This window comes from Lineus longissimus, chromosome 1, assembly GCF_910592395.1.
Source record: "Lineus longissimus chromosome 1, tnLinLong1.2, whole genome shotgun sequence".
Lineage (NCBI taxonomy): Eukaryota > Metazoa > Nemertea > Pilidiophora > Heteronemertea > Lineidae > Lineus > Lineus longissimus.
The window spans coordinates 21,592,220-21,609,154 of record NC_088308.1 but is presented as its reverse complement, the minus strand read 5'-3'; the positions used below and the strand labels follow the sequence as shown (position 1 = coordinate 21,609,154).

The 16,935-nt window shown below is 39.3% G+C and overlaps 2 protein-coding genes across 2 annotated transcripts; both read left to right on the top strand.

Annotated features, from left to right (window-relative positions):
* Nucleotides 1-50: 50 nt before the first annotated feature.
* On the top strand, nt 51-10,847 carry LOC135491961 (DNA topoisomerase 3-alpha-like). Its single transcript, XM_064777955.1, has 26 exons — nt 51-186; nt 296-579; nt 779-912; nt 1,313-1,388; nt 1,639-1,747; nt 2,027-2,078; nt 2,470-2,561; nt 2,796-3,012; nt 3,308-3,362; nt 3,530-3,604; nt 3,879-4,059; nt 4,323-4,540; nt 4,866-4,940; nt 5,248-5,298; nt 5,539-5,617; nt 5,748-5,928; nt 6,201-6,229; nt 6,557-6,679; nt 6,901-6,988; nt 7,210-7,309; nt 7,584-7,657; nt 7,796-8,451; nt 8,752-8,992; nt 9,304-9,419; nt 9,676-9,813; nt 10,181-10,847. The coding sequence occupies exons 2-26, from the start codon at nt 340-342 to the stop codon at nt 10,216-10,218; spliced, it is 3,438 nt and encodes a 1,145-aa protein (XP_064634025.1). The 5' UTR covers nt 51-186; nt 296-339; the 3' UTR covers nt 10,219-10,847.
* A 339-nt stretch (nt 10,848-11,186) lies between these two features.
* Nucleotides 11,187-15,757, top strand: LOC135497281 (AP-4 complex accessory subunit tepsin-like). Its single transcript, XM_064787094.1, has 12 exons — nt 11,187-11,250; nt 11,583-11,655; nt 12,038-12,129; nt 12,344-12,505; nt 12,828-12,921; nt 13,267-13,335; nt 13,667-13,861; nt 14,103-14,214; nt 14,419-14,535; nt 14,660-14,738; nt 15,020-15,154; nt 15,372-15,757. Exons 1-12 carry the CDS (start codon nt 11,191-11,193, stop codon nt 15,513-15,515), a joined length of 1,332 nt encoding a protein of 443 aa, XP_064643164.1. The 5' UTR covers nt 11,187-11,190; the 3' UTR covers nt 15,516-15,757.
* The last annotated feature ends 1,178 nt before the right edge of the window (nt 15,758-16,935 follow it).

Here is a 16,935-nt window from a genome sequence, read left to right as displayed (position 1 = left end):
GCCGGTAAGTAGTGTTGGCGGGACTTTCAACTTGTTCCTTTTACGAAATTTAACATTTGTCATATTTTTTATTAAAAACGTCGAGATTTTAATCATTCCGGAGATAAGTTGCAATTTTAAACATGTCAGCTATATCTGTTTCGTTCACAAGAATAGCTGTTTGCTGAAAATGGATGATCAATGATTGTAAGCGGGCACAAATGAAATTAAGAAGCCAAAACTGGCAGAAGTCGAGAAGATCTGCTGTTCAAGTGAAAGGCTGTGTATTGAAAAGTTGCAATATTCTCTGTTCCAGGACTACCAGAATTTGGAAACCAACATCTATTTTACAACTAGCTGATGACTTGGTGTCGAATTCATGCAATTTCAAGTCAAATTCTACTGACTTGGTCTATTGGAGTTCTCAAGAAATTATTTGATGATAAAATTGTGAGACAGTGTTACTCAAAGAGGACTGTACAGCGAGGTTACTGTTCGGAAACTCTAACACCAACAAAGATGAGGGTTCTAAATGTTGCTGAGAAGAATGATGCTGCAAAGTCAATTGCTGATCTCATGTCCCGTGGTGGATATCGTAAGGTAGGCCCTATGTCTTACAATTACATCAGCTTTTGGCAACCTCCATATCTAAGCAAAATAAATCCTCATCTTAATTTCTGGTGGAAGGAATCACGTCGACATAGAACAATAATTAGCACCATAATCTGCAGTGATGCACAGCAACTGTTATTGCTAAATATCTTATCTTTTGCCAATTTCTCCTACCACATCTTTTCAGAGGGAAGGATTCTCAAGATTCAATAAAATCTATGAATACAACTACAATATATTTGGACAGAACTGCACAATGACCATGACATCTGTTTCTGGTCATTTGCTAAACTATGAGTTTGTCGGCATGTATAAAAAATGGTGAGTACCTGGTACTGAATAATTAAGTAACACCAACTTTGACTTCTTAAAAGGAACATTCATCAGAGTTGTCCTATGTTGATTTTGTACAAAATACAGTTGCGATCCTGTCCTGACAGTAGGAGTACTTGTTTTCAGGTTTGTCCCAGGCTGACCACAATGTTTGGTTCTAGCAAAGTCATTGACTTGAGTTCTCTCCTATAGAAAGGAATGGAATTCCCCCACCATGCACCCACCTCTCTGCTTGACGCTACGTTATTCCTGGTGTCATTCCGCCACTGCATCCTGAGAATTATCTAAAGTGACGACCCATGATGTACAAGTACAGTTCTCTTCCTATAAATGATGAAGGTCCAATTCTTTTTTTCATTTGTTTACCCTAGTAATTTTATTCTTACAGGAATGGCTGTAATCCTGTGGCCTTGTTCGATGCTCCCGTTCAAAAGTTTTGCCCTGATGATTACAAGGATATCAAGGTGAGTGTTGCACTTATCAAGCATCAAAGTAATTCCTTGTGGTCTGCTGGAGAGCAAGGTTAAAGCGGCATTGGTCAGAGTCACATGTGGTATTAAAAAAAGTCCAGTTTTCTATCCGAACTGTTTTTATATCCAAACTATCTTAGCTGTACTATTTTAGGTCAACATATCATTTTGCAGACTATGAGTGTGTCTTTTGCAAAACATGACTGAAGAAAAAAATGTACAATCCTATTCTGATTCTTTATAGCGCACCTTAGAACGAGAAATCCGCGGCTGCTCAACACTTGTCATCTGGACTGACGGTGACAGAGAGGGAGAAAACATCGGCTTTGAGATAATTCAAGTTTGTAAAGCAGGTACTTGTGCTGTTTAATTGCTTAAGCTAAAAATTCATAACAACAAATAGATATTTGCTTTAATGTTTGTGGACTGGGGTGTTTTGATAGGTCAGGTGGTGCTGGCAAAGATTATATTTGAAAAACTAAACAAAGTATCGTAATTGATTGTCATCACTTTCAATGTTCATCATAGGTTTTTTTATAATGGAATTCATCCAATGTTTATTTTGAAACAATTATGTAATTTTAAAGCTTTCTGATTCTACTGATATATTTGGAATTTCCTCATCTTTTCAGTTAAACCAAACATCAGAGTTTTGCGAGCTCGGTTTTCAGAGATTACTCCACGGTAAGTACAACACCAAAAGAAACCCAAGAAAAAAATCATCTTTGGCTGAAAGCATAAAAAAAGGTTGCAATGTGTTCTTTTAATGTTGCTGTCTGTCCTTGGAAGACACACTGCCACTTAGCAACATTATCTATACTTATGTAAGTCTGCAGGAGAAAATTGTTCGGCTCGGGTCAGATGCTCTATGGTCAATGATAATCTCTGTGTTACAAAAAACCCAACAAATATCATGTCAGTGCAAGCCTGAAAGATTTTCATCGTCATTTCAAATGTTGTGGTCAATGATGCTGAATCACTCCAGGAGAGTGAGTAGCAACCTTTATTTTTTACGGACATGACAGAGGTAGGTTGGACTTATACAGACTCATACAGATTCATACCACTTTTCCAGGGCCATTGATCAGGCTTGTCGCAACCTTGCCCCACCAGACCAGAACATAAATGATGCTGTTGATGTTCGCACAGAGCTAGACCTGAGAATAGGTATTATTATTATTATTATACAGAATTATACAGAAATTATTATTATTATTATACAGAATTATTATACAGAATTATAGGTAGGCCGATTTAGACGATTGAAAAAATTTGTGAGCTTATAAGCATCACAAAACTTTTTGATCTGATAAGCATCACTAACCCAGTACATGTACTTTAGTATTTCATCCTCTTTTTGAAAATTGTTAGCTATACTGAAAAAGGTCTTCAATTTTGAAGGTGCAGCATTCACTCGCTTTCAAACTTTGAGACTACAGAAGGTCTTCCCAAATGTCTTGGGTGAACAGTTGATCAGTTATGGCAGTTGCCAGTTCCCAACGTTAGGGTTCGTTGTCGAACGCTACAAGCAGGTGGAGGCCTTCATACCTGAACCGTTCTGGAAAATTAGAGTCACGCATAAGGTTGAAGAAGGCTTGGCTGAATTCAACTGGAAAAGGTATGTTGTTTTAGAACCACAGACATTAAAAAGTCTGTTGAAGTCTGTAATCATGTTATCCGATGAGAAGAAGTCTCAGTTTTTATGACGAAGAATCGAATGAGACTTGACATTGGTCTTGGCATTGCACATTCAGTGAAATTTGGATGATTATTATTTCATAGCGGCATCCATGATCAGCATTAATCAGGTATCAGTTGTTGCCATTATCAAGTTAACATCATTGAAATGCTCAAATATGTATAGGGTTTCTTGAGTTGTTTTTTTAAAACAAGATGTTTTTTTCCTGTTACAGGGTGAAGTTATTTGATCATACTGCTGTCTTAGCTCTTTATATGCATTGTCTCGAGGTAAGCCTTCAACTTCTTTCATGCATGTTTTGCGGAGTTCTGCTCAATATTTCTTTTTGTTGGTGATATATTGTGAGCAATCTTTGGATAGCATTCCATTTTGATTCTCGGACCACTGTCTTTTATTATGAACAAACTTTTGATGATATTCCATGTTTGTTCTTCAGACCCCTATTGCAACAGTTGTTGACGTGCGCAGCAAGAGTAAGAGCAAGTGGAGACCAACAGCCCTCGATACGGTGGTATGTATATTTCTGTCTCTTTCCTTGAGTAGTTATTTGTTTTAACAAATTGCCTATTGTTGCTTTCAAAGCATATATTAATCCCTGTGGCCTATTGGTTCAGCCATCCCCTCGTGAACAGAAAGTCTAAAGTTGGATGCCTGTAGGTAGCTCGTTCCAATGTGGCTGGTTGGGTAGTTTCCAGCTATGGGGCATGATATGCAAAAAAAGGGCCTTTTGATAGCATATTTTCAACTCTTAGAGTTTGAGTTTAAGCACACTCAATCTAATTTAGGAACTTGAGAAGCTTGCATCGAGGAAGCTGAGGATCAGTGCCAAAGAGACCATGAAGATTGCAGAAAAGCTCTACACAAGTGGATTTATCAGTTACCCGAGGACCGAAACGAATATTTTTCCGGAGGACTTCAATCTACCTGGTCTTGTGCAGAACCAGGTTCAGGATCCTAACTGGGGAGGTATGCTGAACAGATCTTTCAAAGGGATGTGTGTATCCATATATGGATTTGGTGAATCCATCCATAATTAAAAAAATTTATTAGCTGTCGAGAATTGTGGTATCTAATTAAAAAATGACCCATCTCAAAATCTATCTATCTGTCTATTTGTCCCGCAGCCATGCAGCCATTGGGGTGACCCTGTACAGTTGACTATGTGGCATCTATGATGTAAAACAACAAGCATTCAGGCATTCTCAAAGCATCATTGTCTTGTTTTCTAGCCTTTGCTGCTCGGGTGCTGGAGCAAGGTCCAAATCCTAGAAATGGGAAGAAATCTGACCAGGCCCATCCACCGATCCACCCTACCAAGTACACCAACAATCTCCATGGCAATGAAGCCAAGGTGTATGAGTTCATTGTCAGGCACTTCCTTGCCTGTTTGTCTCAGGATGCCCAAGGGATGGAGACGACTATTGAAATAGATGTCGCTGAAGAAAAGGTTAGTCGAGAGACCAGAAAATCAGTTTACAGTGTAGGCCTACCAGAACTGGGAATTGAACCAACACATAGGGTCTATTTTTGAATACCAAAACCCTTGGGGGGGGGGGGGTGTTGCTATAACATAGTCAAAACTCTGAGCTAGTACTTGGAGATAGCGAGGTAATTAAAATTGTAGGCTGAGTTCTTTGGATCTGGTCTACTCATTGGATAGTAAAGTCTCAGAAGTCTTGGAAAGTGGAATTGGTAATTGATGTCAAAATGCAACCTAATCAATGTCGTTTTCACCAACATCTTACATTTATTTCATGCATGTCTCATTTCAGTTCACTGTGGCTGGACTGATGATCATTGCTCGAAACTATTTGGATGTTTATCCATACGATCGCTGGAATGCTAAGGTGGGTAATTCTTTAATCCTCCAAAGTCCAAGAATCTCTATTAGTTAAGTCAAAAGGAGTTTAAAATTGGGTTGTATGTTGCTGTGACGATGACCTTCCCTGCAGGAAAAGTGCTAAGGTGAACTACTGACATGTACGAAACAAATGAAATCAGTGAGTGTAACACACTCATGTGCACTCCTTGTTTTAGCTGGGAAATGAATGTAAATTGCTTTTAGACAGTACAATTGTACAGTACATATCAAGAGTAGAGTTGAAACTTCAAGCAAATGAGCTAATTTATGCTTTGACATTTTCTTGGCTTCAGATTATACCTGTGATGCAAACAGGACAGCAGTTTATGCCAACAGCAATTGAGGTAAGAATTGAAATGCCATACTTCTCTGCCAGTTATTAAATATTCCCAACTACATGTATCCCTGCCGGTGTACTTACGTACCTGGAACTTCTGAAACTTGGCAAGTTCAGGCTGAAAATTAGGAAGGCTCCAGCTCAAGTCATGTACATGTAAACTATTCAACTGAGTGTAGAAAGCAGGTTATTTTGTTCAAGTGCAAGAACATTTGAATTAATGTTGTCCCATTATCACTTGTTTCAGATGAACCAGGGTGAGACGTCAGCACCAGCACTTCTGACAGAGGCTGATCTGATTGCCTTGATGGAGAAGCATGGGATAGGTAAGCTGATTGTAGAAGATTTTGCTAGCGCTTCGTTTCAGAATTAGAATAGGCAAGTTGCAGAGATGGGAGGTCATGGACCAAATCCAGCTCAGCCGGTTGAGAAAGATCGTATCAATTTTGGTTTTAGGTACTGATGCCACTCATGCTGATCACATTGAAACCATCAAGTCGAGAGTGTACGTCGGGTTGGAGAATGATCGATTTGTTCCTGGTGAACTTGGCATTGGCCTAGTCGATGGTTACAACAAGATGGGCTACCAAATGTCCAAACCAAATCTGCGAGCTGAACTAGAGAATGATCTCAAGCTGTGAGTATCAATATTGGGTATCTTGTACTGCTTTGTTGGTTTTAATCCTCTCCCTACTGAAGCCATTTTTTGCCTGGGCCAGCCCTTGCGCAGCGGTGGATAGCAGTGGACAACTTGGCCCAGTTTGGCGACTCCATCGCAGGAGGTGCTCCTCACAAACAAGCCTGATTTTGAATTTGTCTTTTTTTTCTCGATCATTGCTCTATTTCTTTTAACTGTGATCTGCATTGGACAATTGACCCTGTTTTTTATTTATCATGGTCTCATTTCAGAATCTGTGAAGGAAGAAGAAACAAAGATGGTAAGTGGAACTTCAATTGGATTAAACATTTTGAACATGTTTAATCAATCTTCATATATTAAAATCATTTTGAGCTTTTGGTCAATCAATAGTTACACAACAGTTGGCAGTCAAATTCATTATAATTTATCAGATTGTGGGCTGAGACAATACATTTAGAATGATGACAAATGTGTAACAAGTTGAGTTCAATATTCACCTTGTGTTAATGGCCATTTTGTCTTATGATCTTGCTAAGGATAACACATTTCATATTGCTCTTTTCTGTTTCGACCTTTCGAGAAATTTTCCTTTATTGGCAAGTTAAAAAATTCTTTCTGATTTCAGCTGTGTTACAGGAACAAATACGAAAATATAGAGAGGTGTTTGTTGAGGCTCTCAACCAAGCCAGCAAGCTCGATGAAGCATTGTCACAATACTTTGGAGACGCTCAGACTGTCAGATCAGCAGGTATAATGTCCTTTCGTTTCAGTATTTCATGGCCAAATTCAACATTTTTGTTGAAATTTTTTTTCGAAGGGGTTGAATTCAATCAAGGATGTTTCATAAGTTGAAAGGGGGGGAGGCTTGTGAGTCTCATCTGTAAGATGAACACTGTGAAATGGTATAACTCCTGATTCAGAAATTGGTGTTGACGATTACTCACTCAGTCACTGTGCTTTAATTTGCAGAAATCCTGCCACAAGTGTCATTTCCTGTGATGCCCTGCCCAGTGTGCAGGCAAGACATGATCCTCAGAGCAAAGAGAGATAACAAGGGGTTAGTAGGATTCAGGCACTGCACAAGTAACATTTGTTTTGAGTCACACTCACACTTAGTTCTGCAACTTGACATTGCTATGACAACTAATATTGAGTGATCATTCACTTTGAGTGTGATATTGCCAGTTCTTAAGAAGCCGATGCAGTCATGAAAATGGTATGAGAGGCTGATGTCTTCTAAAATTACTCTCTAACTGAACAAATGTGATTTGTTTTCAGGTTCTTTTTGTCTTGTATGGGATTTCCTGACTGTAAAACGGCCATTTGGTTTCCGGATGGCGTTTTGTCTGCCGAAGTAACGGAACATATTTGTGAAACCGTAAGTTGAGATACATGTAGAAGTATTGTTCTTCTGTTTTGCTGATATATTTTCTTTATTGTTTTTTTCTTCATTTCATCCGGTATACCGGTCCAATGAGGTTGTCACATGACGCAGTGTACTACAACACATTAAAAACTACATGATGTTACTGAACTGCTGTAAATGATGCCGTAGAAAGTTGTTGCTAACCAAATAAAGTGAAGTGGTTAAAGTGGGATGACATTGAAATTGATAATAAGAACATTAAATTTACTTCTCTCATCTTTTTCAGTGCAAGCCAGGACCGGTCCATAAGTTAAGACTGAAGTTCAAGAGAGGTTCAGTCCTGCCATCTATTCCACTTGAGTAAGTTCATGTGTACATGTAACAGATACTGATGAGATAGATTACCACACTGCGGGTGTCCTTTAATTAGCGATAGATATGTAAGTGACTGTAAAGCCAACGTGAGGATTTTAGTCAGTTATAATTTCTTCTTTTCAGTTGCATTGGCTGCATTGCTGGGTGTGATCCGGATTTTGCCGAGCTCTTCCGTCTTTCGCTACCTGCTGGTGGCCAAGGACCCACATCTGGAAACCAGGCCCGCAGCAATACCGGAAACAACCGCAACAATACTGGAAACCCGGCCCGTCCCAATTCTGGAAACCAAAGACCTAACAACAATGACAGTGGCTACGGTAGTAGCTTTGGCAGTGCAAATTCTAGCCGCGGAGGATCGCAAAATAACTCTCGTAGCTTCTTGGGTCAGAATAATAATCTCGGAGGACCGAATTCAAGACCATCAAATAATCAAAATAGATTAACGAACAATACCCGGTTTCCAGCACCAAAACCTCCAACCAACACAAACTCTAATTCATACCATACCAATGCTAATAACTTTTTTGGTTCAAATACGACCAACCAAAATGTTGGCTCCAAAGTGAACAGTGGAGGACAAGCTTCAAATCAAGGTTTTGGTTCCAATACGAGCAACAGGGGAGGGCCGACATACAATCAAGGTGGCAGGATGCCATTTACACCCATCTCAATGAACAATAATGGGTCTGGAAACAGTTCAGGGGATGGGGATGCGATCGTGTGCAACTGTGGCGAGGATGCTAGGAGCCTGACGGTGAGGAAGGACGGGCCAAATCAAGGTAATGATGTGTACCCAACTACAGCTCCCTCTTGCTCTTTAACCTCCCAGGGAAACAAGTAGTTACAATGGCAACATGGAGTGTAAAATGGAACTTGTTTTGGATGTGGTTGGTGTATTTGGTGTTGAGGTGAACATCTAATGCACAATAAACTTTTTACGACTGGAATTATTGTCTGTTTTGTAACCCAAAGAGACCAAGTAGCCAACCATTTGGGCTAGTAGACAATAATTTGGTTGTTGGCCCTGTGAAGATTTGATAGGAAAACTACAAAAATTTCTCCCTGTCTTGTAATTTTAGGGCGTCAATTTTATGGATGTGCTAAACCAAAAGAGGCGAGTTGTGGTTTCTTCCTGTGGGCTGATGATCAGCATCAGGACACCAAGAATAAGAACGACTATGGAAATGACTCGAGTACAACCAACTACGGCAGCAATTCAAATACGAGTGCATGGACAAATACTGGCTATCAACCTCCTAGACCTGGTGGAGATAGTGATGGTGGTGGTGTCAAGTGTCAGTGTGGTTTGGATGCTACTTCGTAAGTACATACATGTACACTCTATTGTTAAATTGCTATCGTGAAGACTGATATATAATTGTACATACTGTACACACTGTATGCCAAATTTGCTTGCATAACAACTGCACTACAGCAAAGTTCATTTCTATTAATCTAAGCCACAAGAAAATAAGATGAGCAGGAAGGGCGTAGGCAAAGGTTGACATCACTTTCATCCTACATTGTAAAAGGAGTGGAACTGATTTGTATGCAGAACTACAATCAGCTACTTGAAATATATTGATATTTTTGAAAAAATATTCATCAAGCAATTTCTATCTAAATTTTAGACGCACAGTTCAGAAAGATGGACCAAACAAAGGGCGGCAATTTCACTGCTGCTCAAAACCGATGGGTGACCAGTGTCGATTCTTTGAGTGGGTTGATGAGAATACTGGAGGTGGAGGTTTGTATTACCAGCGAAAATGTTTTTCCCGATGGTTGCTTATTTCTTGGCAACGAAATTGTTGTTGTTGGTTTTATTTTGTTACAGATTCTAAACATTTTCCTTGATCAACCCTCTCGGATGGAAAAGCCAATGAAAATTTCTTATATATGAAGAGAAGGCATGCGTAAATAAGGGAGGTGAATGAATTTCTTGTTTTCTTAGACAGTCATGCCAGTGCTCTCCATGTACATTATACCATTTCTCGTTCTTGAAGGTGGTTTTGGTGGCAACAATCTCCCTGGCCCTGGCAGAGGCGGAGGAGCTGCTGGCAGAGGAATCAAAAGGAAGACATCCACGACAGCACAGCCTGGAACAAGGAAAAAACGTTCATGTGGTTTATGTGGAGAAGAAGGTATGTTTTTAGAATGGTGTTAATAATTTGTTTCAGTTTCTGCCCAAGCAATGAATTAACGTAAATGGTGGATACACATTTTCTCTTGCTTTTTGTCTGGATCTTCTGCCTATCAAAGGTTTGAGCATAACCAGAAGGTAGTAGGTTCAACTTGTGTCCATGGGCATTATCTGCACCCTTGAGCAAAGCACCTCGCCCCAATTGATGCTGTCGATCCAGCAGGCATTGCAGGAACACATTGCAAATTGGAAGCTGGCAAATATTGTCCAGGTGAGTGTTGTACATGAGTTGATCTAACTTTGCTACATGTACTCCTAGAGAGTTTAAATCGACTTTGAATGTATATTTTTTCTCTTATTCTGTCTAGGACACACACGGAAAACTTGTAGACAAAAAGACGACTGAGGAATCGCCAACATAAAACCATTACCTGATAGTGGCAAGGAACTGATCATGTGATACACATGATTTTGGCAAGGAACTGATCATGTGCTACATGTGATTATGGGAAGAAACTGATCATTTGTGATTACGGCAAGGAACTGATCATGTGAAGTATCATGGCAAAAAACTGATCATGTGGATTTCACCGGGTGGTTGTCAATTCTGTCGCCTGCTTGAAAATGTGACGGTGTGTACATTGCCCATGTACATTTGCACCTACATCAACATCTATGCATCAAGTTTCTAGCGACTCTGTTGAATTTTGAAAGCAAGTTAGTGGCTGGTGTGGAATCTATGAAGTCTTTGGTTTTGCATGTTTAAGTCTGATCAATAGATGCGTTATTTAGCTGGTGCTTCGGTTTGTTATTTTATCTGATACCTTTTAATTGATATGATAATTGAAATTGATATGAGAGCTTTGGGTTCTTTTAGCATCTATGTTTTACCAGTTGTACCGGTATGTTTTACAGCTGTTCGTAGAGTCCTGGACTTCTTTCAGAGGAAAACCTTGGGAGTTTTTTCATTTCAACCTGTTAAGGCTTTGATAAATATTTTTAAATATTTTATGTTGTAGTGTAAATAAATATGACTATGTGACAAGAAAATTGTTCTCATTTGTGTCATCTTTGTTTGGAATAGTCTTCAGGCTGAAACTGCATGAACTGGGCAGGTTCAGGTGAATGAGTTGCCTCTATCCCTGGGTGGACTCTAGTCGTTACATGGACTAGGATCCTACATTTCGATCTAGTGATCTTCACATATGAGAGGAATTCTTTATACAATATAAGATATAAAAAATATCGCCCTCCTGGATTTGGCCTGCTCGACTAGAACAAAGTTCCAGAATTGAGCCCACGTCCCTAAACTTTGTCTTCGGCGTGTCACGGTGGATCAGGAAAGAAAACCAGTTATTTACTGTAAACGAAAAACAAAATGGCGGACTCCTATGCAGGGCGATCGATTTTAATGGACAAATTCTCATTTGTACAAAAGGTACTTCAGCAATTCTTGTAGCTTTTAGTCAATTGATGAAGTTCATGTAACATCGATTCAAAATAACCATAGTTCTATATTGTTTACTGCGCTGTTCATCTCGCACAACCCAGTTGAATGTCTGATGCTTGGTTCGTCATGGTTTCAGAAAGTAATGAAAGGTGGCAGCACTTGACAAAATGCTTTCAGGTGGGAGACTCCGGGGTCCCCACACCCACTTAAGTTTGACATGGAGCCAGGTGTGGGCCAGGTTGATTTTTGCGACATGCCTAGGCCTGCTTCCCTTGTTCTATCATTTCAATAAATATTTTTATCTTGATTCTATTTTTCAGCTTGGCATGTTGACCAAGGCAACTGCTGATGATGAGACACCAGTGTCGGGATATCTCTACCAAGAAATAAACAGTATCCTTTTCATGGAGATATTTTCGACACTTTCTTTGGAGGAAATGACTTGAGGTGTCATGAAAAGTCAAGGCAAATGTTTGTACTGTTTTGTGAAAAGATAACTTTCTTTCTTCAAATGTATCATTCTCTATGTATGGGGTGAATGATGAAGGATTCATGAATTGTATTTCACACAATAAATAGTTTGATCACTCTATGTTGGGTTCATAGGATTTCAAATAAAACTTATCGGTACTTGACAATCGCTGGTGATCTGAACAGCAACACATTTTTTCTCCAACTAGCCATGAGAAAATAACCTTTCACAGAGTGATCCATTACATAATATTACTAATATTGTAACTTTCTTTCACTGTATTTTGTCCTCATCAACTCTCAGAAATGACATTCGAATCGGGTAGTTTCTGCCATGATCTTTTAGACTACCTGGTTGATAGACTGGAAGACAGATCCTACCATGTCAAGCTTAAGGTAAGCAAAGAAATGAAAAATCACAGATTCTTGATACTTGCACTTGTTGCAGTCATACATTGATAATGGAGATTGAAATCATTTAAAAAAACCATAGAACTTGGGTGAAAAGCTAGGCATTTTCGGTTGGCAGATAATTACATCAAATATGACAAACATTTTTGATTGATTATCTGAGTCTGACTATGATTTTTTGATTGCTTTTCTTTTTTAGGTGTTGAACATTATAAAATTTGTGGTTGAAAATGGTCATCCAGATTTTCGCCGGCAGCTGCGGAAAAAATCTCGAGGCATAAAAGAAGCTGAAGGTTTCAGTGGACCAGCTGACCCTCTGCATGGTGCTACACCTTATCAAATGATCCGAAAGACAGCTAAGGTCAGTTATGAAGATCTACTGTCCACTAATGTACACAAGGCCAGTCGACTCGCTTTATTTGCTCTTATTAACACAATGGTCCTCTTCTAAAAAATTGAATTGCGTTTCTTAAAAACATAGTAGTCTTTTTTATAGTGAGAGCACTGAGTTGCAGATTGAAATATTTTAGGCTGTGTATACAGTTCGAAATTAAGATTATGTTCTTCAAATGAGAATGGTTTCCTACTTTTAAAAATCATTTCTAAAATCGGGCAGATTGCAATGTTTGAATCTCAATAGATGTGTTCTACAACCCCACAATCTTCGATTATTTCTGTTACAGGAAGTAAATGAAATATTATTTGATGTCGAGTCTGAAAGAGAGGAAAGTCCCAACAAGACTAATCCTTCGAGTGCACCTAGTTCTGCCATGTATGGTAAGAAGTTATATTCCAAAAGCCTTACATTCGGCCTAAGAGATAATGAAGTTCAGGAGCTTAGCTGACCCTATTTAATTTTGTGTTATTCAGCTGATAGGAAAAATATCAAGTATAGAAGAGACTCTCAATCTATGCCTGATAACATGTAAAATGAGCATCTGAAGGGAGAACGCCAGACAGGGTCAACTTTTGTCAGATTGGGGAGTCCTAATAGTGCATGTAGTTCAGTGCATTAGTACTACAGGTACAAGTGACCCCCTATTAGGTAGGAGCCATTCATTCGTTGGGAATGAATTTTACCTTTTTAGTTGTCCCTTCTGTTCATCTTGATACTCTTTTCAGGAATGGGATCTCAAGGAGGAAGCCCGGGCAAGATGCAGGGATTCGGAAATACTCCAAATAAACCCCAAAGTGAGTTTAGTTTTGGAGCGGTAAATTTGGTATGAAGCTTTTGCGTTAAGTAACAAAATTTAAAATGAAAATAACTTTCTTGGTGATATGCCTCTTTGATCTTCGTCCACAATTTCACGGATTAAAAAATGGTTAAGTTCGTCATACCTCTACATGAAGTCTTCGGAGCAAATGTCGAAAATACTGTGTCGATGTGATTATGCTGGTTGAGAGGCACCTGGATGTACACTATTTTACCTGTAATAGGCCAAGGTGTAACATGTCACCCTGATTGACCAGGTTATACGTGTCGAAACGTTAAATAAAAAAGTACATGTATTTCCCCTTTCAGAATCGATTGGTGACAGTATCATTGGTGGCATCATAGATATAGCTGAATCTTTAGTAGAGCCAGATTCCAGTCGTGGTGGCCCTGCATCGCCGAGTAGAAGTTTCGGAAATTATAAACCAGTACAACTCGAAAATGATCGACAGAAAATCTCTTCATTGACAAAGACACATTCAAGCCCAAGGAGACAAATAAAAGGTGTGTTTGTTTTTAAAGGCCTACAGAGTCAGTTAAAAATTTGAAATTTGTAATTGAATTTGAAAATTTTCAAGAGCGTAAAGGCGCAATAATTATATATTTCAACAAGGTCGTTGTGTAGACAGATTTACAAATACTATGACTACCAAGTTTCAGCCAATTTGCATGCACAACCCTGGCCATGATTGTGATCCTGGTCATTTATCCTTTTTGTGCCTTTTGATAAGTCCGTCTTCTTCAGAGCGTAAACCAGGTGTGGCTGGCGGTGGCTGGGAAGATGAGGAGACCGAAGAGGATGTTGCCAGTTTGCAGACATCCGAGAAAAGTTCTGACAGCATGGATTTAGCAGACAGGTGCGCTAGTTTACCTTGCTAATTCTGTTACTACCGGTATATAACACTATGATGTTCAGTCTGTTCTCCGGACTGACATTACTGTCTACAGTTTCATATTGTACACCGTGGCTTCTTGGTGAAACTGTCCATTATCATTCTGAAATATCTAGGAATATCCACGTCGAAAGGTTTACATTTCAAACGGAGAATGATCTTTTTCAGGCTTGCGAGTGTGACGACAAGTGATTGGTCTCAAGAACAGCAGCTGCTTAGTGATCTTGTGGTCAACATCCAGAAGCCCATACCAAAGCGGGATGAGATTAACACATTTATAAAGAGGTGGGTGTCAATGTCAATATCAGTCTGTAAAAATTTCATTTCATTTTTGACAGGCACAGGAGTGTCATATGGTCGTTTCTTATGAAAAGATATAATGTAGTATTTTATGTCTGTTCTTTTTCAGGTGTTCAAAGTTGAATTGTGACAAAATTCTTGAGTTCCTCAATGATAAGTTGATGTCCTCAGAAAATACTATAGTTGTGGTATGTATTTCAACCTTCACCATAGTGATAGTAGGTTCTGCTATAATGACTCAAAATGAATATGTTAAAGAGCTGTGATCACCCAAACATTGTCGAGGATGAGATGTTAAGCATTTGGAGTTTTACAAATTCTCATGTGATACATCAATCACTATGTACTTCAATGCAGACTTCTTTGATTTTGGTGATTTTGTAAAGAGTTTAATCTCTGCACATCTCCACAAATCAAGGGCATAGTGGTGTCAAAGCCTTCAGGGTTATACGCATCCTTTGCCTTTCAGCGATCCTTGGTGCTTCTAGAATACCTGATGAGGTCGGACTTAGTTCAAGTTGACCTAATGACTACCATGTGCCATAAGAATCTCATAATACTCAACAAAAACAACAGCTGCCAATCACAGATTAAAGCGAGGAAGGTATGTGTCGAGTTAAATTGACAAATTTTGTTTATAAAAAACCCACTTTCTATTCATATTCCTGTTCCTACCTCATCTAGAATTGTGACCGAGTTTAATTTGCTTGAAGGACAAAACCTTGTTCACATTTTTATCACAATGGCAAAAATGCGGGACTAAGTTCTTGAGATTTTGTGTCTCATAAAGCTAACATAATACGGGCCCTTATCTTTTTCAGGTGATTCTCCAGTTACAGAAGTTATCATCCCAAGGACACCTATTTGCTGAACTTGATGATCAACAAGGTTCAACTGGACTTAGTTATCAACACGGTTCAACAGATGGGGGGATGACTAATGGCTTATCAGATGAACATTCATAATGGACTTGAATCAAGTTAAAAAGAGTTTTGCAATAACCAAATTTTTTGGTAGCCAACACATTTTTTTATAGATAAATGTTATAGATATAGTGAATGTGGTCTTGGTTTTCCATCGTGCACCATTCTAGTCCATGTAAACAATGATGATATGATATAATTCTGTGATGCAAGATCATGTAACTTGTGCATGATTATGTAGTGATTCCATTTGTACATGGGAATAAATTATTGTTGTCTTGTAATCCATATTATGTTGTCAAATGACAGTGTTGTCCTTCCCAAAGGCAATGCTGTTCACCCAAAGGACACTGATTTTCATCCCAATGACAAGGATGTCCTTCCCCTTTCAAAGATAATGTTGTCCAACCCATAGACCATGTTCTCAATCCCAAGCACAGTCCTTCCCAAAGACAACAATGTTGTCCGTCCCAAGGACAACAGTGTTGTCCTTCCCAAGGACAACAGTGTTGTCCTTCCCAAAGACAACAATGTTGTCCGTCCCAAGGACAAGGATGCCGTTCTTAATGATAATGTTCATCCATCTTTCAAGTCTCATACGGACTTTCTAGTAGTCTTTTAATGGTGTCTTCCTCGTTATTTTCATAAAAGCAGTCTCTTTTTGCAATGCCATGTTCCTTTTACTGATCCCCCAAAAAGATGCAACAACCTTCTCTGTCATTACAATACCCCTTTCAACAACCATTAGACATGTCGCCTCTTCCATATGAAAGGGCCCTGGAAATTGTGGCCTCTCATGCTTGTAATGAATAGCCTAACCTTGCCCCAGGTTTGGGCACGTTTTCGGAAGTGCCTCCAGTCAAGTGTCTGCTAACTATTAGTTGTCATGACAACCGCGTCCTTGACTCCGAAGATTCTCACCTCGTGTAATAAGGCGTCTAATTTCTATCACTATTATGCATCCGTCCTCTTGGCGTTTCACCATGACTGACTCTAGTTTATGGCAATCAATGCCAACCAAAGCCAGAGAAGAGACAGGGGGTCATGAAGTTCCTTCGCGAGATGGCATCACATTTTTCGCCTCGGGAGGGTGATCAATGTCATCTTTTTGAATTCCCGTTGCATTTCTGGAAGATTCGACACGGTTTCAGACGTATATATATTCGTCTGACATTGATATTCTTTCTTTAACATCTCGGAAGTGGGTGCCAGTGTAAAAGTAGAAATGTTCCCCTGGAAAAAGTGTCCGTCTCTTTTGTATTCAGACGGTTCAGTATAGAGGTCATGAGCGCCAAAAGCCTTGCTATTAAAGCACATAATAGAACCCCTTTTCCCCCGGACATTCTTTCCCAGGACATCTACACGGGGACTAATGCTTCCACACCCTGCCGGTCTTTCTAGTCCCAGGGGAACATGTCCCCATCCTTTGGGAAAAAGAACGGTAATAGTACACATTTATCTC

Excerpts from the sequence above, each read along its gene's own strand:
- LOC135491961 (XM_064777955.1), top strand. The coding sequence starts at position 340 with ATGACTTGGTGTCGAATTCATGCAATTTCAAGTCAAATTCTACTGACT. Across the intron at positions 2,079-2,469 it reads TTTTCAGAGATTACTCCACG|GGCCATTGATCAGGCTTGTC; the intron begins GTAAGTACAACA and ends CCACTTTTCCAG. Across the intron at positions 6,230-6,556 it reads AGGAAGAAGAAACAAAGATG|CTGTGTTACAGGAACAAATA; the intron begins GTAAGTGGAACT and ends TTCTGATTTCAG.
- LOC135497281 (XM_064787094.1), top strand. The coding sequence starts at position 11,191 with ATGGCGGACTCCTATGCAGGGCGATCGATTTTAATGGACAAATTCTCA. Across the intron at positions 14,215-14,418 it reads AGCATGGATTTAGCAGACAG|GCTTGCGAGTGTGACGACAA; the intron begins GTGCGCTAGTTT and ends GATCTTTTTCAG. Across the intron at positions 14,739-15,019 it reads CAGAAAATACTATAGTTGTG|CGATCCTTGGTGCTTCTAGA; the intron begins GTATGTATTTCA and ends TTTGCCTTTCAG.